General features: G+C 47.4%; 1 protein-coding gene across 2 annotated transcripts in view; it reads right to left on the bottom strand.

The window, feature by feature from the left end:
* The window catches only part of EGFL6 (EGF like domain multiple 6), a 58,296-nt gene that overhangs the window by 21,631 nt on the left and 14,659 nt on the right, over positions 1 to 22,006 (bottom strand). For both annotated transcript variants that reach the window (XM_026478131.4, XM_026478132.4), the window contains exons 2-7: positions 16,369 to 16,481; positions 12,180 to 12,272; positions 7,680 to 7,799; positions 4,943 to 5,062; positions 2,404 to 2,538; positions 480 to 602 (exon numbers count right to left, since the gene is read on the bottom strand). In XM_026478131.4, the coding sequence (XP_026333916.2) occupies positions 480 to 602; positions 2,404 to 2,538; positions 4,943 to 5,062; positions 7,680 to 7,799; positions 12,180 to 12,272; positions 16,369 to 16,481 (704 nt within the window). The remainder of the gene's footprint in view (positions 1 to 479; positions 603 to 2,403; positions 2,539 to 4,942; positions 5,063 to 7,679; positions 7,800 to 12,179; positions 12,273 to 16,368; positions 16,482 to 22,006) is intronic.

Here is a 22,006-nt window from a genome sequence, read left to right as displayed (position 1 = left end):
GATAAAGTGACATCAGCTTCATCATACTTTCTTCTGGTTGTATATTCTGTAAGAAGTTCTGATTCACGTGGTTAAAACGTTTGTGGCTTTAAGGCACTGACGTTTCAGGATTGCTTGTTACTGCACCGTAACCTACCGCATCCCGACAGATAACATGTGCACAGCGCCATTTGTCCTTAAAGCTTATTTTCAATTTTGAAAGTAAGCTGTGACGAGAGAAATATCCAGAACCTTGGCTGGTCTTTAAGTTCAGTGCCCACAACTTCAGTGAGTGATGAAGATGTAGTCCGATTAGCAGAGAAGACAAGACCAAGGCAGAGTGAAAAGTTTCCAACATTGCATGTACATGCAATCGCACATGCGTGCAGAGAGAGACACACAGAGAGACACACAGAGAGAAATGAAGGGAGGAAGGAAGGAGATACGGAGAGAACGCTTTACGGAGAACAGCTAAGACACCATGAGCAAACGCTACTTACCAGAACACTGAAGTCCATTGCCTTTGTATCCCTGCTTGCATTTACACTTGAATGATCCTTGGGTATTGAGGCAATTGGCGTAGAGGCTGCACGTATGGGTATTCACGGCACACTCGTTTATATCTAAAAATGTGAACGTTCCCGTGAACAACTTTGTGGCGGCAGGGCTTGCTGCCAAGACTATCCCTTACTTACTAACACCATCACTTGAGCAACTCCAGGGCCAACCACTCAACACTGCCAAACAAACCGAGTGGGGCCTGAGAACCGAGAGGTGTTCAAAACTCCCACCGCCTTGGCCCAGAGCCCGGCCTTTGCCTGACACCAGCACACGGGGAGCTGGGGGGCTCCCTGCAGCCGGCCGCCCCCACGGCAATCTCGACTGCTCATCGACACTACTGGAATCTGTAAGACGTTCAGGTTTTTTTCTTAACTTTTTCCTCCGTCTAATTCAGAATTAAATAACAGTACCAGAAAATAAATTCTACACGTGGAAGGGCTTGGGACTCCTAACCAACAAAGGATAAGGTAGGCTATGAACCGCTGATGTCATCTGAATTCATAGGCATTTTGCTCACAGGCTGCCAGGAGCAGGGTCGGGCTGGCCTGAGCTCGTCTGCTGGATGGAGACCAGGAAAGTTTGCTGAATCCTACCCGAGTGAGAAGTTCATTAGCCCTCTTCTCCCCCTCACCTGCTCTCCACGCTTTGGGAGACATAAGCACACAAAATAGTCCATTGTTTTTAAGTTAGCCACCGAAGGAGCGCCGGTGCTAACCACTTAGAATCACAAGATGTGTTTCTCCTGGCAGCTCTCCACGTGCATCCCCACCCTGTCCAGCGGAACATCCTAGGTATCAGGAGCAGCCCTCTCTGTGACGCAGCACCACTGCGTTACGGAGCCAGATGGGTCTGCAGCGGGCCTGGGGTCTAGCCCACGAGAAACATGGATTTTATGAGCCCGTGTAGGCCAGCTTTTGTGTTTAAAAAGATCTGAGTGAAGAGATGTGGAGGCTTCACGAGGTGGTTCAAAACCCTGGAGCCAACCGTTGTCGCAACATGGTTATGCAGGACATGTCCTGCGACGCTGTGGATGGAGGGCTGAAAGAAATCCTGCTTTCTCCCCAACCCGTTAGCTTTCCCCGTTGTACACACATGTGCTCCACACGTTACATGAAGAGGCATCTACGGGGAGCCTGGGTCTCCCTTCACAGTAGGGCAGGCCCCGTCCTGCGTTCATCAAGGCTCAATGCGAATGCGTCCAAGGGCTCCCAAACACCCCCCTTCACTCGTTCCTTCAGACTTGGAATTCCTTCACTAAAGGCCAAAATATTTTCTTTCACACAGATCAGGCCAAGAGCTGACTGAGACCAGAATCTTATCAGAGAATGGCTTTGGTGACCTGGAAAGGGAACATTTCAGGCGACTTGGAACTTGAACCACGACAGGGCCGAACAAGGGAAGAACATGTGCCTTCCTCTCCCTCACACGTTTTTCTAAAGCCACCTCCGAAGGAAACTTGTTAGGAACACATCACTCAGATCAAGATCAAACAGGCCTTTTTATTCTTCGTTTTGTGCTTTATTGCTCCCATTTTTAGATATGTATCTGGGGAATCAAAAAAAGAAAACCAACCGAATTGTCCAAAAATCCACAAAAATCACCTCAAGATATCTACCTGCAAAGCAGGACTAAATCCACCGCAGTCCCTCACTTTAGACCTTTACTGACCTGGCTTCACCTGACGCATCTCGCCAGAGTTCCCTAAAGGCCAGAAACGAAACAACGTGACCTTTTCGGTATTGTTCAACTGGTCAGTACAGGAGACTGTTCGACTACTAGACCGAATCGACAGCCAAATACCTGTAGACAAAGCCTACAGGTCTGGCGGGGAGACGGCAAAGGGAAAGGCGCCCCCACTCTTACCTACACAGTCATATCGGCCCCTGACGTATTGCAGTTCGAAGCCGACGTGGCATTTGCAGTAGTAGCTCCCGAACGTGTTCACACATCTTCGCTTGTAAGGGCAGACGGCCGTACCGGAGGCACATTCGTCGATGTCTAGGATGCAGAACCAGAAGGTGTCAGTGATGGCGAGGAAAGCGCTCTCCCTCCGAAACACACGCACGCGCGCGCGCACACCCACAGCAGTTTCTTTGGTGGAGAATTCTGACTACTCTCCTGCCCTCATCACACCCTCCGGGAAGTGTTCTAGAAGCCCTCAGCACACTCACAGCTCCTCTTTTATATGTTTCCGTCACGTTGTACCTCTCGTTTTCGAGCCATCGTCTCGCCGTCCTGTCGCTACTCACATCCCCATCTCTCCTGGTAGGCCCTGGCTCCTCTGGGGCAGGGAGTGTGTGTCTGGCACTTGGCACAGAGACATGACAGGCTTGTTGAAAGAATTAATATTTTTCCGGCTGTGTGTATTGTATGGCGTATACAACTTTTGAAAACCGAGTCCGGTAACTACACAGTAAGCAAACCAGATACACACCTCCGAGGTCGTCTTCTACGGAAGAATTAGTGCGTGGGCCAGCTCCCCAAGGCTCCTACAATACTGACCCAAATACCAGAGACGTGGTTTCCTACAACTGCACTTAAACATAAATCGTGGGTCAAGTGTAATGAGGTCGTGATGCAACTTGAGCAGATAACAGGCTTCCCTGCTTTCCTTGAGAGTCAGGTTAGCGAGGGGCTGGCGGCTAGGCTGACCCAAATATCCAGACTCAGGCTTTGCTTTCACATGAAGATGTCACATCGAGTAGATGTTTTATGTTCTTCAGTTGGACCTGTGGTTAAACATGGAAGTCGGTGCTGCCTTATTGTTCCCTCTGCATTCTTAAAATACTAAATACGTGTTGGATGGACCAAAATAATTTTTCAGGGACCACTTTCGTGCAGATCATCTTTCCCTTCAATAAAAATGACACCCGTCAAATCAGAGGTGGGTAAAAATTGGCTTCAGTTTGGTCAGGAATGAGCCTGGTCATATAAATCTTATTTCACCGAGGAATACTAAACCCTGTGAATCCAATTAAATCTGATTACTCTCAAAGAGCAGGGCCAAAATTAAAATTTTACAGGGATTTTTTTTTTTTAAGTATTTAACTGATTTAGGGCCTATTTGGCTGAACTTTTGAAATGCAGCTTATCAAGCTATATACATTTGGGATAAACAAAGTTCAGCACTGAGAAGTATTTCTATTGCAGGAAACAAGAATATTCAATTGCACAGATATTTGCTTATTTAAATAAAGAAGATTAACAACTCGTTGAAGACTCTGATTTGGTTTGACAGCCCTTATCAATGCTATGTGCTCACTTGCATCTAAGTACAGAACGATGAGTATATACACTTTGGTTACAGAACAGAATTCAGATCCACAAGGGAACTAAGGCAGAAAGTGTTGCATCAGTCACTGAGGGCACCCTTTGGGTGCCCCATCCATCGCCCTTGGTGCTCAGCCTTTCTGTACCTGCGTAAGGCTGCACCTGCAACATTCTGCAGTGACCCTCATCCAGGCTGGGCGGGGCGTGCCGGGGAGTCAATGTTCCAGAGCACACCCCCCCGCCCCCGCAGTCAATAAAGAACAGGAGTTGTTGCATAAATCCCCAGGGCCCTTGACCCGGAAGGAAATCTTGGAGGCAGCTTCCCCTGTCTCCTAGAGGGGACAGAGGCCTAACCGGCTCCTTGAACTCACCCCTGCCCTGGGGCCTTCCCTCACCTCCTCCTCAACCAGCATTCCCTGGGATCACCTCCCAGATCAACTACTTCTTCAGGGTCAGCTTCTGCGGGGCCCAAAACTAAGACACAAAGTAAGACAGGGGAGAGCAAGAGACCAAAGTTCTAATCCATTGACTTGATTGAATTCAAAGCTATAAAGGAGGGCTTTATCTCCTCCTTTAATATCATGGATTTAATTTACTCATCCCTCCAAGCAGAAATGATTTTGGAATACTTAGTTCATATATTTTAGAGCAACCTTTAAGGACAATGGGAAATTGGTTACTTGCTAACTTAACGTAGATAGGATATACTATTCTCAATAGTCTTAGATCTAAAAATGCAAAATAAGTAAATACATTTTTGTAGGAAAACATTAGCCGGAGTCCAAAACGGAGCCCAATGGCCCTTGGGATTTTATTCACTGAATGATAGACAGTAAGTGGCACGTTTCTATGGTAATTGAAGTGAAACATGCAGGGTAAATATACTAAAATAAAATTACCTTTATCCCTTTTCCACTAGGGCATTAGACAATCCCAAAGTAATAGAGGAGTGTTCTTTCTAACATCCCAAAGTGTATCTAGAGTCTATGTGGCCAATCGGCTCAGAAATGGGCATAAATCTGTACTTCCAGGAACTTTCAGTATAGCCAACAAGCAGATCGTGCTGAATGACAGAGAAGCAATTCAGCAGAGGGGGAAGGAGGAGGAGCGCAGGTGAGCCCGGCCGCTCTACCTATACAAACTCTTCCATTGGGGGCCAGGCGGAGGCCCGAGGACGGACACAGACAGCGCGGCCCTTCCTCCGTGTCTTCGCAGGCATACTGGCAGCTCATCATGGCACACGTCCTGGAGTCTGAAAACGTACGCAAACATTAGCCTTCTCCTGCGAGCTGGTAAAAAGCCCTCACTGAGAAAGGATCTCTGCATTCTAGGACAATCGGTGTCATATATGGACTGTATTACAGGATGAACGTCCTGATCTGAGACCCAAATGGAATCTGGGCAAGGGTGGCATCCTGGCGGCACCACGGTTTGTTCTGTGGGCCAGTGTATTAAATTTCCTGTCTTTAGCTCGGGCAGGCACCCCTCAGTTACCAAAGACCATTTCCTTCTCTCCTCTTGTACATTCTCTCCTCGCGCCTTTATGTCACCCGCCTGGCCTCTCCAGGCGGAAATGCAACCTCGGATGCAGACGATCAATCTGAGTCATCGGGAAAAACATCCATTCTACAGACCTCTCTGTACAGACCCAGCCTCAATGAGAGTCGCTCAGGTCAAGAGACCTGGTCATTTCTGTGTCTGTATTAAAACATGTGGCAAATATGACTGACTGGCTGCCCCAAAGCCATCCTGGACCCCTTTTCTTCTCACCATTCCCATCATTGAGGCTGGAAAGCCAGTTACTTGTCTTCATCCCAGCTTCCCTTGCAGCAACAATGGGTGGCCCTAGGACCCAGCTGTGGCCAAAGAGATATAGAGATGAGTCTGCTAGAGGGAGCAGGGCTTCTGGAAAAGATGCTGCTGCATGATGAAAGGGACAAGCATGAAAGAGTCATTCATTCACTGGCATCACTCCTCTCCCCTTTGTCAGCCCTCCCTTAAATGTATGTGTGATATCTGGAGCTGGGACAGCCATCTGGTGACTATGAGGTCACAAGCATGAGAATAAAATCAGTACCCTGAGAATGGCAGAGAGTGCATCCTTGCTGAACTGGTCTGGAACTGCCTACCTCCATCTTTTTTTAGTAAATGAGATAATTTAGGTGGATTTTTCGTCACTTGTTGCTAAACACAATTTATCCCACAAAAATGCATTTCCTTAGCAGAAGTCTACTATATATAGATCACAGATGTCCCCAACAGGGAAGTGCAGTGAATACACTCCCTTTATCCAGTGCCATCCATAACATGCCGATCACCCAGTGGGACAAAAGAAACCATCAGGAGCCAGGTGAAATAAAATCAGGAGAGAGGTCCAGGGTTCATTGGACACTTCGAGCTCTAAACAGGAGCCCGAGCAATCCTTCCACATACAGAAATAGACACAGAAGGTACAAGGAGGGATACATACCTCAAGGTAACGTAAGAAACACCTACTAATGGTAACATTGCTCATTTATTCTCTTTTCTCTTTAGTTGTCTTCTTTTAAAATTAGTCTTCAACATTTACCTAATTCTATCCATCCATTTGGGAAAACGTACCTTGTTTGGCACTGATTAGGCTTTCATGGAATGTTTCAAAACATCCATTAGCATAGGTCTTTTTAAAAATGTTAAGCAATCACTATGAAAGCCTAGATAGTGGTTTCCGTGATGGGGTAGGGAGGGGGCTTCTGGCAAAGTTCTCTTTGGTAGTGGTTACACAGGTGCTTACCTTACAAGAATTCATTCAACTACATATTATGTTGTATATATTATATACATATTTGTCTCCTATGGGTTTCTGTTTCATTTATAACAAAAAGAATTTTTTAAAAAGACTTCAAATGTCTGCTTTAGCTCTCAAGCCTGCTTGCCAACAGAGGATCTAGGTGACTGGTGGTGTTGGGGCCGCTTGCCAAGGACAGGAAACACAAGGACAAGCCAGGGGAGAAGCAAGCCAGGCACTAGCCAAGACTCTGTAACTGTGGCAAAGCCCCTGATGGCCTAGGGAGCCCATAACTCTGTAACCATAGGAAGCTACAGAAGCCGTAAGCTCCGGGTTTGGTGGGGGCTGCAGTACAGAGGAAAGAGAGATGGGAGTGGGGGGAAAGGGGAGGAGGGGAGGGCGACGAGGGGAGGAAGGGAGACAGGCAGGGAGGATGGGTTTGCCTTTCAGCTGCAACGTTAAACCTGATTGCCTCTAGATAAATGAATGGATATACTCTTACCTCCCACAGGACATGGGTTTCTCTTTATCACAGAAGGGCTTTTCTTTTCAGGAATGTGAATCGGAATGTATTTCCAACAAGAGTCACTAATCTTTGAGCATGGAGCAAGGGGCGTGAGAAAGGCAGTTGGTGGGAAAAACTGATGTCCCATGATGGAATTTAAACGTATCACCTCCCTAAAACAATATGCTTATTTTCATGAAGAAACCCCATACACCCTGCATATATAGAGATAATAGAATTTATTTTTCTCCCCAATTAGCCTCTTTCTTTAAAACGCAGATGTCCAGAATAGGCAAATCCAGAGACATAGAAAGCAGATTAGTGGGTGTGGCGGTGGAGGGGGTGCTGCGGAGGAGGAATGGGGGTGACTGCTAATGGGCACAGGGTTTTCTTTTGGGGTGACGAGTATGTTCTAGAATTAGATAGTGGTGATAGTTGTACCATAGTGTAAGTGTACGAAATGCCACTGAATTGTACAGTTTAAAATGGTGGATTTCATGTTATATTTATTTTACCATGATTTTTAAAAAAACTGTTGCTATGGCAAACATCTAGTCTGGGAGGATGACTGCGAGCAGCCTGGCTGTCGGAACTTACTCGCACACGTGGCATCCGGCATGAGCGTGCGGCCGCTGAGGCAAAAGCACTTGTAGCTCCCATGCGTATTCACGCAGCGGTGTTGGCACGGCCGGGGTCTTCCTCCACACTCGTTCACATCTGTAGGGGACAGGCAGGACATGAAGAGAGGCTAACCGGATCAGGAAACATCAAGATGGAGAGCTGGGTTGGCTTCCCTGGACCCCACTGCTGGGGGTGGGTACACAGGGCAATGACTCGCCTCTTCCCCAGTCATCAGTAAAACTCCATTTCGAAGGACTAATGATGATGTGGGGCAAACAGAACGATCGTGCACTGGCGGAGGGGAGGCAAATGGGCCCAACCACTTTGGAAAACTGTTTGGCAGAATCTACTGTCACTAGAGACACGTATACACATGACCTAGAGATTCCACTCCCGGGGTAGCTTCCCAACAGCAATGTGGATGTGCGCCCACCGAGGAAATATGTACTAAAATGTCCACAGTAGCACAATTCTTAATAGCCCCAAGCTGGAAAGAACCCAAACATCTCCCAACAGAAGGCAGGACAGATGACTTGTATACTTGCGCAAAGGAATACTACACAGCAATGAGGCTGACCAAGCCACGGCTCCAAGCCACAGCGGAGAAAGCTCACAACCCTGAGAGTGAGCGGAAGAAGCTGGAGACAACAGAGGACATTAAAAATCAGGCAAGGGGCGCCTGGCGGGCTCAGTCAGTGCAGCATGCAACTCTTGATCTTGGGGTTGAGAGTTGGAGCTCCCTGCTCAGCGGGGAGTCTGCTTCTCCCTCTCCCTTTGCCCCTCCCCCCACTCACGCTCTCTCAAATAAATTACATCTTTTAAAAAAAAAGTCAGGGGGTGCCTGGGTGGCACAGCAGTTAAGCGTTTGCCTTCGGCTCAGGGCGTGACCCCGGCGTTCTGGGATAGAGCCCCACATCAGGCTCCTCTGCTATGAGCCTGCTTCTTCCTCTCCCACTCCCCCTGCTTGTGTTCCCTCTCTCGCTGGCTGTCTCTATCTCTGTCAAATAAATAAATAAAATCTTTAAAAAAATAAAAAATTAAAAAAATTAAAAAATTTAAAAAAAGTCAGGCACAAGTAATCTGTGCTGTAAAAGGTCAAGATGGAGTTCCTTGTTGGGAGTGGGGGGCAAGTCACTGGAGGGGAGCAGGAGGGGTCTTCAGGAAGGCTACTGAGTTTCTGTTTCTTGGTTATGTGGATGTATTTGAAAATTCATTGAGCAGTACATTGTTGTTATATGCACAATTCTGTGTGTATAATACTTGAATAAAAAGCTAGAAATACAATTTAGGTCCTTTAGCCTTTAGTACTGTCCCAGGCAGCCAATGACAGGCACCCACAGCCTACTTTCAGTTGTTCCTGTTTCGGGCGGCCCCACACCGACTAACTTGTGTTGGCTCACACCCTTCCAGAGGGAGCCCTGACAGGCAGCTGTCGGTGGTGAGGCTGTGGGACACCATTTAAGACTGGGAGGCTATGCTCTAAATGCCAATAATGGTTAGCTCCAGGTGGTAAGACTGAGGGTGACTTTCTTCTCTTTGCTTCTCAGTGTTTCCTAAAAAGAATTTAAATACTAAGAATGAATGACTTTTTGGGGTGTCTGGGTGGCTCAGTTAGTTGCGTGTTCGACTCTTGGTTTTGGCTTAGGTCGTGATCTCAGGGTCATGAGATCCACCCCCACCTCACGCTCCGCGCTCAGCATGGAACCTGCTTAAGATTCTCTCTCCCTCTGCCCCTCCTCTCTCTCTTAAAAAAAAAGAGTAAATGACTTTTTTTTATTAAAAAAAAAAAGATACAGAAGGAAAACAAAACTTCGGAAGCGATCATGGGTAGGGTGCTTGAGTGGTTCAGTCAGTTAAGTGCCTGCCTTTGGCTCAGGTCATGATCTCAAGGTCCTGGGATCGAGCCCCACATTGGGCTCCGGTTCAGGCAGAGTCTGTTTCTCCCCCTGCCCCCATCCCCTGCTTATGCGAGTTCTCTCTCTCTCTCTAATAAACACATAACATCTTAAAAGAAAAAAGCAATCATGGGTAGAGAAGTTTATCTTTGGAAATGTGGTCACGTCGGTGCCTCATGACTTAACTACTTCAAGGAAGATACAGAAAGGAGAAAAGAACCAAATTCTGTGTAAGACCAAAATTCGGCAGGGCAACAGGCAAAGCGCATCCTTGAAAATAAAGAAGTGGCTGCTTTCGCCTCTGACAGGAACCTTACACAGGAATTTTCTGATGTCTTAGTGGGACATTTGAAAGCTCCTTCTCCATTGCTTATCCCTTCTACTCTACCTTCTCCTGCATGGATTCTAACCCCTTCAAAAGGGAAAACTAGAAAAGGCTGATTGGACATTAACGGGAAATGGAGAAACGCCCTATCACTTGGCCCTAACTCAGAGGTGCCTCATTCATCCCTTGGAAGAAGCATTTGGGGGAAAGACACCACAGTGGGGGGCTGAGGCTTGTCACCATTAATGGATATACAAGGACTTTGATCAGGCCACCCGGGGGCCAGGAAAGCTGCGGGAGGAGACAGTCCCAAACCTGAGCCAACTAGACCACTCCCTCAACACTTATATTTTACCGGGAATTGAAAACCAGCATGAAAAATATCTTCTCTCTTCTAAACCTCTGCAGAAGATATCTTGGCACAGAATCCAGGAGGATACGGAGAAACAGGTTTTCTGGTGTGAACCCCTCTGGTAAAGGACGCGCTGCGTTATCGCTTCCTAGAGCGCGGTCCTTGCCACGCCTCTCCGGCAGGTGGGTGCGGTTCTCAGAAGCAGGTGAGCACGCCGGCCTCTGCTGCTGGTGGGACGTCAGAGGCTCAGAGGTTCCCCCCTGAGCTGCAGGGCTGGAGCTATATAAATACTTCAGTGAATGCGGCTAACCTCGCAGCTTGGCAGCGAGGCCTGGGGGTGGCACACTGGAGTGGCTGCCTGCCCGTCTCTGGGACTCTGTCCGTCCCTCCAGAAGCCTGGCAGCCCCAGGGACAGCCGAACTTGCTGTGCTGCTCTTTGCTCGACTGCATTATCGGACCGCAGACGCTTTCTGAACTACAGAATTCTTCACCCCCCAGGGCCCCTCGGCCTCAGCACTGCTGACATTTGGGGTAGATCGTTCTCCGTAGTGGGGGCTGCCCCGCGCACTGTAAGAGGCTGAGTAGCCTCCCTGGGTTCCACCCACTAGATGCCAGGAGCACCCCCCAAATGTCTTCAGACATTGCCAGGTGTCCCCTGGGGTAAGGTTCCCAGATGGAGCAAACAGAAATAGGGGATGCCCAGTTAAATTTGAATTTTAGATAACTGACTGATAACTTTTTTAGTCGATGTATGTCTCACGCAATATTTGAGACCTACGTACCTTATAAAATTATCTGCTGTTTATCTGCAACTTAAATCTGCCTTGAGATCTATATTTTATCCGGCAACTCTTTCTGGGGAATCAAATTGCCCAAGTTGAGAACCACTGTTGTCCATAGTATAAATACACTCCTTAATACCTTCGGATAAACAGCTTATGATAAGTCCTAAACTACCTTTTTAAATATGTCAATTATAATAAAATATATAATATAAATATATTTATAAATATAAATAAATATATATAAATATATAAATACAAATAAATATATAAATATATAAATAAATATAAATAAACTATTTATAAATATAAATAAAAAATATAATAAAAACATGCATGTCATTCAACCTAACAATTCTATTTTCGGACATTTATCCTATAAAAATACTCAAGGGTGCAAGGATATATGTGGAATGACTTCTGACTCAGCACTGCTTGTAACGGCAAGACACTGGGGCCAAGGCAGATAAGAGTGGTTAAACGAAGTATTTTTTACACCCATGATAAAAGCATTTGCATCGGGGCCGAGGATACAGCCTTGAGAAGCACGAGCCAGCTCTGTATGTGCGGACACGCAAAACTGCCCAGGAGAAACACTCGTGTCTGAAGCATCACAGAAACAGCCCCCGGGGTGCTCGCTCGGGCAGTAAAAATGGAACGACCCTTCGGGGACTGAGGACAAACTCCTCACGCTGGTTTGAAGAGGGACTGGTGTGTGTGTGTGTGTGTGTGTGTGTGTGTGTGTGTGTGTTGATGGGAAACTCCGCTCCCACTTTTTAACTTCTATCTTTTTGCATCGTTGACGTTTTTTTCAGTAAAAAACATGCATTACTCTGGTAGTGTAAAAACACAATGAAAATTATTTTAGAAACAAGTTATTTGAGAGGAGGAAAAAAGGCCTTTTATCTGGCATCTTAATGAAAACATCAGAATGACTTTTATATTTTTCTAGAAGAGACTGAGGGAAAGATCTAGTTCTGAAACCCCTTTCACTTGAAGATTCAACTTACAACCTGTGAAACGGTGGGCAGGGCGTGTGTGGCACAGAGGCCTCTGCAGTGACTGCACAGCTTTGGAAAGCTCTGGTTCGTCTGTTCTCGGGCCCTGGCCTCTAGTACTGACCTTGACTGCAGGTTTTCCCGGTGTATCCTGGAAGGCATCTACACTTGTTTGGTCCCACACACTCACCGAACTTGCATCCAGGTTCACACGTCGCTGTGGAAGGGAAAGGTGCTTTGATGATACAAGAACAGGAGTAGTTGGCAGAGAAATGCACGCAGGTCAAACTCGGCAGCCTTCCGTACGGCGGAGAAATCCATGGGGGCATGGAGAGGATGCTCTGCTTCCTCTCTAGTCAGTCTGCCCCCTCGGGACACTGGAAAGGGTTCTGCTTGAGAACTAGATCACTCTTCCCCCCCCCACCCCAACTGAGTGCGAGTTTACCCAAGTTTATCACAACTTCGCCTAGCACTGCCGTGCCTCCAAGTGGCATTCAAAGAAAAACAGCCTCCCAGACCACAGGCAGCTAGTTTTGCACATAAACACAAGAACATTTAATAAAAGAAGTAGCTGGAAGGGATTCCAGAGCAATCCTGGGTCAAGTGTCAAGGTCCTCCTGCTTTCTGTCACTGGCCTCTTTTTTGTCTTCCATATTTCTCCTATTTTGCTTTTGAATGATCAAACTCGATTTTTAAAGCTGTGTGTGATCAGTCAAAATGACTGAGCCAGAGATGGAAGGCAGGGAGGCACGACTTCCAGCCCTAAGGATGGGAACTAGAAGCATCATGAGGAGGGGAGGATGCTGGCACGACAGAGGCAGGATTTGTTTCTTCTGTTTTTGTTTTTGTTTTTTTTCACTTCTGTATCCAGACACCTGACACAAATTGGGCACTCCATTAAGTATTTGTTTGATGAGAGAAGTGATGGGAGAAACACCAAGGATAGAAAGTTTCACTGGGTTGGGAGCAAGAAAAAATAGTCGAAGATGATGGAAAGTTTGAGTCCGGCTCCTAGGGAGGAGGGAGGGAGAAGAGGCCGTGGATGGGACAAAAGGAATATGGGGAAACCCAAAGAGGAAGAGAGGACAGGACAAAAGAAAAATGAATGAGAGAGAAAGGAGTCTGCAGGGAGTCGGGAGCCCTGAGCAGCTTCTGGATCTAGTAGGAGCTCAGGAACCAGCCAGCGCCCGAAAGGATGTCTCAGCAACAGCCCAGGAGCGCGGCCTACTTCCCTTCCCGTTGAGTCCCTGGCTCGACCGCAGCATCTCCCCACTCGACCCCAAACCCTATTCTTTGTTAACGTCAACATTTATCTCCCAGTCACCTGGACCCCAAATCCTGTTCATCTCTCTCTTCTCTTGTGACAACCCATCCGTGAGAACATCCCATCCTTGCTCCTGTCACCCAAGTCACTCACTGACCAGACACTCATCTAGCTAATGGGAATCAAGCTGCCCACAGGAATCTGGGCAACAACACTGCACCTCTCTCCACCCCTTCTCCCCACCACAGCCTGTGACAGAGAGCACTCGGCAACAGATGACTGACACAAGAATCCCCTTTACGGGCTCTGCTCCTAGAAAAGCTGATGCCAGACACGACATTAAACTGACATTCCAAGAGCATGGCTCTGATCAGGCCACGCCTTGCACACAAGTCACCAAACAATCCTTATTGCCTTTTGAATATTGTACAGGTATCATCACCATGACCCGGCTTCCATCTTAGTTTGCACCCTTGGCCTACTCTGTTCCCTACACAGAGGCAACACTATGGTCAAACTAAATTGCCTGCCATTCTCTAAACCGACCCTTTCTGCCTCTTCCTGTCTTGTTATCCCCACCCTGGGGCACCCCTTCCCCCCTTCCAACGGTTAATATCCTCCCACTCCTTCAAGAGCTACTTTGCATGAGCCCTCCTTCCGGAAGGCTTCACTGCTTTCTCCAGCCACGTCAGAACTTCTGCTCAACTTTGAGAATTCCACCGAACGTGGGTGGGTCTCACCCATGAAATCGATCAGGCTCCATCTTATGAAATAATTAGACATATATTTGGTTTCTATCCTTCACTTCTGTCTACTACCCAATTCCCAACACCTTCAGAACAGGGACTTAAACCTTCATCTTTGTTTCTCCTGCTGCATTTACTAGTGCTGTGGACACGTTAGACACTCAAATAGTTTCCAGTAGTAAATAAAGTAATCAGTGTAGACCTTTTACAGGGAAACATTTCATGGCTCTGAATAAATCCTAAGTGAGAAGGTAAGGAAAAAATGCTTCTCGGCAAAATTCTTCCCCTCCTGGAGGCAAAAGAGAATTTTGCTTTCCAGTGTCTGTTTTGTTATGGATATGCTCTTGGAAATGCTGTTTTAAGTTTAGAAAAACAAATTTTTTACTTTTTTAAGCCTTGAATACCTCCGCTCCCTGGAAAGTGATTTCCAACGTGGGCCAGATAGGAAAGCCAGGGTCAATGCCAAATAGAACATAAGAGAAATGGTGAATAATGCCCTTGCTGCTATAAGGTCAAGGCTCCAGCAACATGTTTTCAATTTCCAGCGACTTTGGATCCGTGACTTGAACAACCAATCTACAGCCCAGGGAAATTCCGTTTATGTCTAACAGCCTGAGATGTAAGTGTAGCTACAGTTCTTGGTCTGTACTCCCTCCAACTCCTCCGTCTGCAGCTTTTCGCTGGGGTCTGTTTGGGGATGACTCACTGCCTCATCTTGCTAAGCGACATACATTTGCAGGTTAATGATACCGAGCTGAGCCATCTGCCCTGGGAGCAGATTTAGGCAGGGCAGGAGCCAAGATCTAGAAAGGTCCAGCGTGGAGTCAGGGCCTCCGGAGGAACGAAAGGTGAACAGGCGGACGGAAATGAAGTCCGGGGGGAGTGGGACCTCCCAGGCTGGGGTGCGACTCTGCCTGTTCGGGCAGGGGGACATGTCTTCTCATCTCATTACCACACAGCCCGCGCTCTGGCTTAGGAATCCGAGATCTGGCAATCAGGGGCTCGTCACCCTGTTACTCGGTGCTTCAAGGAGCACAGGACTTTACCGTCAGGAAGGACCATGCAAATCGGATATAATACATCACAGATTTTAGATGCAAATTCATTGCAATTTAATACCTGAACGTTTCACCGGGGCGGCGGGGGTGCTCCTGAGCTCTGGGGCTTGCCTACGGTGCACAGTGAGCACTGTGCTTGAGGCCTCTGCACGTGCCCTTTCAACAGCTCGCTCTAAATTCCTTCCTGCCTGTGGTCTTACATTGTCCACAAAAGCATCAAGAACGTGACCGGCTGTCTGCGGCGTGGCCAAGCTGCTCTGATTTGGTTACAGAGTAGACCTTACAGAAAGCCAAAGCTCACCCTCATTTATTCACCGGAAACATGGTCAGCTTTATGGCAGTCAGTGCGGAGGCTCGTGCAACTCTAAGACTCCAAACCATGCGGTCCACGTGGGTTTTGCCCTTTCCACCTGACTGCCTTCGCGTGAAAATGTGCTGTGTCTAGAAAAAGAATTCAGCAACATTTAACGCCTGCATCGTATGTGCTTTGAAGGGACAGGAGAGTCATGGGTCCTTTCTGAATCAAGGGTGATTTAGGAGACATTTTCTAGGCATGCCAGGTACTGAGCACACCCTTTAATGCTTACACTCCTTCCCCTGTGAAATGGGGATTAATCTCTCCACCTCGCAGAGAGGTCGCACGTCAGCCAGCTCACCTACCGTGCCCAAAGTCACCCACATCATTCGGACATTCCCAAGACAATGCCCGTGATCAGGACACTGGAGGCCCAGTCAGTGTGAGGACCCACCCTCTTTTTGAATTGACAAAGCCCCAGGGGGATGTTCTAACTTTCTTTATCTAGGTAGGCAATAACACTCTTCAAATATTTTTTTCTAGTATCTTGATAATCTTGTCACCAGGAAACTGATGGTGGGTGGCACGTAGGTCAGCGCCTTTCAATGTATTGAAGTTCTGTGTTCACCTGTGGTCTATCCAGATATTTCTGAACCAGCTAGAGTGGAGGAGTTTCGGGCAGAGACAGAAGGTAGTACTGTTATTCTTAAAAAAAAAAAAAAAAAAAAAAAGCTAACATTTTTGTGCTTTCCCGTGTATAATCCAGCATGACGCACACCAACACCTAAAGCGTATGGGACACAGTTGTGTGTTCATCCTATTTAACAGATTAAGGGATTTGGTGACAATGGGTGGACCATTTGGTGACAGCTTACGGTGTCTTGGATAAAAACCTAAGGACACTGGCCTAGGACTGGAGCCCAGGGTGGTCTGAGCGTTTGCACCATTACCTTCACAGACTCCCTTGCTGTTCCTTCTCCAGCCATAGCAGCAGGCCAGCTTAGTCCCATAGCGACAGACCCCCGGCTGCAGCGTGGACGTGGACAGCCCATGATCCTCTGGACTGTGGATAAGGAGTCACATGTTAGTATGGAGAACACAGAAAGGACAACAGAGACTCCTGCCAGTAAATGAACGGGAGAGATGACAATGACCTGGTGAAATTCAATAAACCTCCCCTCAGGGCTCAGTCAGATTCTGAAAGCCTGAATGTGGGCTTGCCAGCCTTCCCCAATCATTAAGTGCTGTCCATTTCTTTCTTCCCCGGGGTTAAAAGAATCGGCTTACATAATCTATAAAACTAGGGCGCGTGAAAGTGGCCAAGAGTTTGTCTCCGAACCCTGTCGAGTGCCAATTTTCCAATCTGCTCTGTGCAGACACGGTGCGGTCCAGGTCTGTGTCTGTTCCAGCACCGAGCGTGGTCATGTGACCCCGTGGCCCCGTGGCTTTGTCCCCGACAAGAACGCTGTACTTCTACCTCCTCGGCCACCTGGGAGCCACACAGACTGGACTCTCCACATCCCCGACCGTTCGGAGCGTGAAGGGCCCTACAGAGCCTCCCGCGAAGCCCTCCCGTGCTACAGGTGAGGAAGTGCCAGCCGCGTGGGGCACAACCACATCCCCAGCAGAGCCACGTGTCAGGGATTTCAGCCCAGGGTGGGTTCTCATTCCTCACCGCCTCCTAGAAACACCATTTGCTAAACTCTTCAACCGTAGAGCAGGGGTTGGCAAATGCTTTTCAGAAAGGGTCAGATGGTAAATATTTTAGGCTCTGCCATCAGTAGGGCTGACCGGTCTCTGTCCAAGCCCAAGGGCAGCCAGATGGGCAACAGTGGGCAACAGCAGACAGATGGGCATAACTGGGTTCAATAAAACTTTTATTTATGGACACCCAAATTTGAATTTAATATACTTTTCACATGTCATGTAATAGCATTCTTCCTTTAGCTTAGCTTTAACCAGTTGAAAAGGTAAAACCAGGGGCGCCTGGGTGGCTCAGTTGGTTAAGCATCTGCCTTTGGCTCAGGTCGTGATCTCAGGGTCCTGGGATTGAGTCCCGCATCGGGCTCTCTGCTCGGCGCGGGGTGGGGGTGTCTGCTTCTCCCTCTCCCTCTGCCTGCCTCTCTGCCTGCTTGTGCTCTCTCTCTGTCAAATAAATGGACAGAATCTTTAAAAAAAAAAAAAAAAAAAAAGGTAAAACCAGGCTGAGCTCTCAGGTCATGTAAAAGCAGAGGGCACCCAGCCTTGGCCTGCGGCTGTAGCTTGCCAAACCCGATCAAAGAGCCGAGGAGTGAGTCCGGCCACCAAGCGCCCCTCAACATTCTGGGCCACGATGGAAGCTCGCTGCACAGCTGCGTACTTACTGACCTAGTAGTGGCCCGGGCTGCTACCAGCTTCTAGAAGAAAAGACTTTGAGTTTGTATTTTGTGGAGGGCTGGGATTGTGTCCTCGGGCATCATTAAATACAACATAAAATGGTTCCTGGGCTCTTTAACAGACAAGGAATGCACATCTGACCATGTGCTTTCTGCTGCAGGACTGAGTTTTCTGCAAGTTAATAATCCTTAGTCAAGGTCGGGAAGTGCCACAGCCTCGCAGTTTCCCCCGCGCTCTGCCTCTCCCACCCACTGGTTCTTCAGTTAAAGCCACAAAGATATGGTTTGGGACATTTCACTAACTGAGAACACCAAATGCAAGGATGATTTTATGATTTAACTTTTCTTAAACGGGACTTTTTTTTCATCTTCTGATGAAACTAATTTGGGGGATTTGTAAGTCATTTGCTCAACCATTTATTTTTTTACTTTTTTTAAGCTTTTGTTTATTTATTTGAGAGAGGGAAAGCACAAGCACGGGGAGCTGGAGAGGGAGAAGCAGGCTCCCCGCTGAGCAGGGAGCCTGACGCAAGGGCTCGATCCCAGGACCTTGGGAACACAACCTGAGCCAAAGGCAGACGCTTAACCGGCTGAGCCATCCAGGCACCTTGCTTAACCATTTAGAACAGGGTTTTTCAACCTCTACACAACTCACATTTGGGGCCAGAGAAATCTCTGCCATTGGGGGCTGTCTTGTGCATCGCAGGACAGGTACCAGCATCCCTGGCCTCTACCTCTCTCGTTGGGGAAGGTGAAAATGTCTCTAGGCACGGCCAACGGTCCCTTGTTAAGTCTTACTGCAAGTAAGACATTCGTTCAGCACTTGTGATATCCCAAGTACTGTCTTAGGCACGTAGAGTGATGAAAAAGACCCAATCTTTTCTCTCTTAAACTCCCAAACCATTATAAACAGATATACTGCAGTACAGGACAGCATGGCAGGTATCATAATAATACAGTCACCTGTCATAATCTAATCTGGACATTGCTAACAATTCTGCAGGGGATACCGCTATCTTGACCCCGTCTGCACATAACTAACAAGTCCCAAACAAGAAACTACAGACTACTGAACATAAAGTGTGCCGAGTAAATACATGCTAGTCCACACAGAATGATGTACTTAAGAATCTTTGTTTGGCATTTTTAAAACGGATATAGTTCACATAATGAAACGCGGTGGTTTTTAGTATATTCACTATGTTCTGCAACCATCACCACTATCTAATTCCAGAACATTTCCATCCCTCCAAAAAGAAACCCCATACCCAATAGCAGTTAGTCCCAATTCCCTGCTGCCCAATCCTCCGACCCCTGGCCACCACAAATCTTTTTGTCTCTGGATTTGCCTTTCCTGGACATTTCACAGAAATGTAATCATACACTATGTGATCTTTTATGCCCGTCTTCTTTCACTTAATATGCTTTCCAGGTTCGTCCATGCTATGGCATGTAATAGTACTCCATTCCTTTCTATGGCTGAATAACCTTCCATTGTATGGATGGACCACATTTGTTTATCCAGTCACCAGCTGATGGACATTCGGGTGGTTTCCACATTTTGGCTATTACAAATAATACTGCTATGAACATTGGCGTACAAGTTTTTGTATGGACATATGTTTTCATTTCTCTTTGGTATATACCTAGGAGTGGAAATGCTAGGTCATATGCTAACCATGTGTAACTTTTTGAGAAACTGCCACACAGTTTATCAAGATGGCTGCTTCATGGGGCACCTGGGTGGCTCAGTCAGTTAAGCGTCTGCCTTCTGCTCAGGTCATGATCTCCAGGTCCTGGGATGGAGCCCTGCATCAGGATTCCTGCTCAGCAGGGAGTCTGCTTCTCTCTCTCTCCCTCTGCCCCTCCCCACTGCTAGTTCTCTATCTCAAATAAATAAAATCTTAAAAAAAAAAGATTTTATTTATTTATTAGAGAGAAAGCATGTGAGCACGAGTTGGGGGGGGCAGAGGGAGAGGGAGAAGCAGGCTCCCCACTGAGCAGGGAGCCTGATGCGGGGCTCAATCCCAGGACCCTGGGATCGTGACCTCAGCCAAAGGCAGACGCTTAACCAACTGAGCCACCCAGGTGCCCCTTAATTCCATATTTTTATAAGGAATGGAGGATTCATTTAATTAGACTTCAATCTATCAAAACAGTGGAGATGACCTGCCAACTTCTTGACTATAGGTTTGCTAGGAAGGGCCCTACCTATTTTCCTGACGCCCCGAGCCCCAGCTTATTCCACAGAGCATGAATACGTACTGAGCACCGTGCTAGGTACTGGGAATACAGAGATGAACATGGTGCACAGGGTCCCTGACTATGAGCTCTTAGAGAAGAGCGTAAGGGTACCAGAGGCACTAAACACATTCAGTCAGCTAGAGAGACTTAAAGCAAAGAAACACTCTGGTTGAAGGGATCCAAGACGTTCTCTCTGAGGGTGCACCTTTAAGTGAAATGGAAGATGAACAGAAGTCAACCACATGAAATGAGGGAAAGCATATTATAAGCAGGAGTCACAGAACGAGTGCAGGGTAAGAGATAAGAGACCCCATGCTTGTGCTTGAGGAACCGATAGAAAGATCAGAGGAGTGGAGCAAAGGGAGGGAGATGAGCGGGTTACGGCACAGAGCACCACGGCAGTCAAGCTAGGGCTATGAGGCCTGACAGAGGAGTGGTAATAGGGCAGCACAGAAGGATTTTGAATAGGGAGGTTATCTGAGAACATTTTCCCTTAGAAAAATATTATCATGGCAGCAGTCTGGAAAATGGATGAGATGGAGACAGATGGAAGCAGGGATACCAGTTGGCTTGGAAGAAGAGACCAGAGGGTCAGCAGCAACCGTGAGGAACGTAAGATCTCTGCCGCCGTGGAGGTCATAGTCTGGTCAATTGGATCTGGAGTGTGAGAGGGATGCAATATCAGGTAGACAGCAGTGCTGTTATTTCTAGAATGGGGACTATGGATGGAGGACCATGTTCAGGAATAGGATAAATGAGGAGTTCTCTTCGGGACATGCTAATTAAACAGACAACCAAGAGATGTTGAGTAGGAAGTTGGATATTTAGGCCAGAAGTCCAGGAGGCAGGACTGGGGTTGGGAGTTATCTGCAGGCAGCTGGTTACTGAATCCATGGGAATGAATGTAGTGTAAGAAGAAAAGAAGGCCTAGGGCACAGCCCCAAGGAAACTACCATGTAAGAAGTGGGCCATGGAGAAGAAAGGTGCAGAAAGAGACCCAGGCAATACTCAGAAAGGTAAAAGGAATACCAGGTTAAGCCAAATGCAGAATGTTTCTAGAAAAAGCAGGATCAGCTCTGATGTTGAGTGGCTATGAAATACGATGGTTAGGACGACGGCTCCTTCCTGAGTTTGAATCCTGGCTCTACTATACATGAACCTATGGCTTCCAGCAAGTTACTTCACCTTTCTATGCCTCAACGATCTCATTTGCCAAATGGGGATAAAAAGGGTATTTACTTTAAGGGCTTTTGTGACAATGGAATGATGCAATATATCTAAAGGGCCTGGAGCAGTGAGTAACACAGGAAACGTTCTCTAACTCATCACTTTTAGTAGTACTATTAGTAGGATTAAGATTGTTACTAGATGTGTTGAATAAGGTATAAAGTTTAAAACCGCCACGGATGCATAATCAATGAAATGAATCACAGTTTGAATTAGGTTTCGCTTTAGTCTGAGTCCTCTGAAAAGCAGAAGCCATGAGGGGATTAAACGTGCAAGGATGTTATTACAGGAAACACCTGTGAGAGAAAATGGCGAGAGAGCTGGGGAAGGCTGGGAAGGCCATCGGACCACCATGGGAGGCTGACCCTGAGTGAAGCAAAGACGGAAAGAAGGTTGGGTGCAGGCATCCGAGGCTGCTGTGTAGTCTAAGGAGGGTTTGGCAAAACTGAGGGGGAGTCCTTGAGCCAAAATGGTATTTCCCACAAAAGGTCCTGCCATGGTATCCCTGCCATGCTCCTTCTGGAAGGTGACCTGGCAGGAGCAGTCCATGGGAGGCATGGCTTTGCTCAAATGTGCTGATGGCTTTCTGGAAGTCTGCAGCTGGAAGTCTGCAAGGCACATTCTCACAGCTGCCACAGTCTCCATGTGACTTTACTTGTTAATGTATGTAGGAATCCATTTTCACTGCAAGGGGAGCTTACTGGAGAATTTCACCTTAAAGAAAGTGACCTTAGACATCAGC

This window comes from Ursus arctos, chromosome X, assembly GCF_023065955.2.
Source record: "Ursus arctos isolate Adak ecotype North America chromosome X, UrsArc2.0, whole genome shotgun sequence".
Classification (NCBI taxonomy): domain Eukaryota; kingdom Metazoa; phylum Chordata; class Mammalia; order Carnivora; family Ursidae; genus Ursus; species Ursus arctos.
The sequence above is the reverse complement of the archived record's forward strand: the minus strand, read 5'-3'. Positions and strand labels throughout refer to the sequence as shown.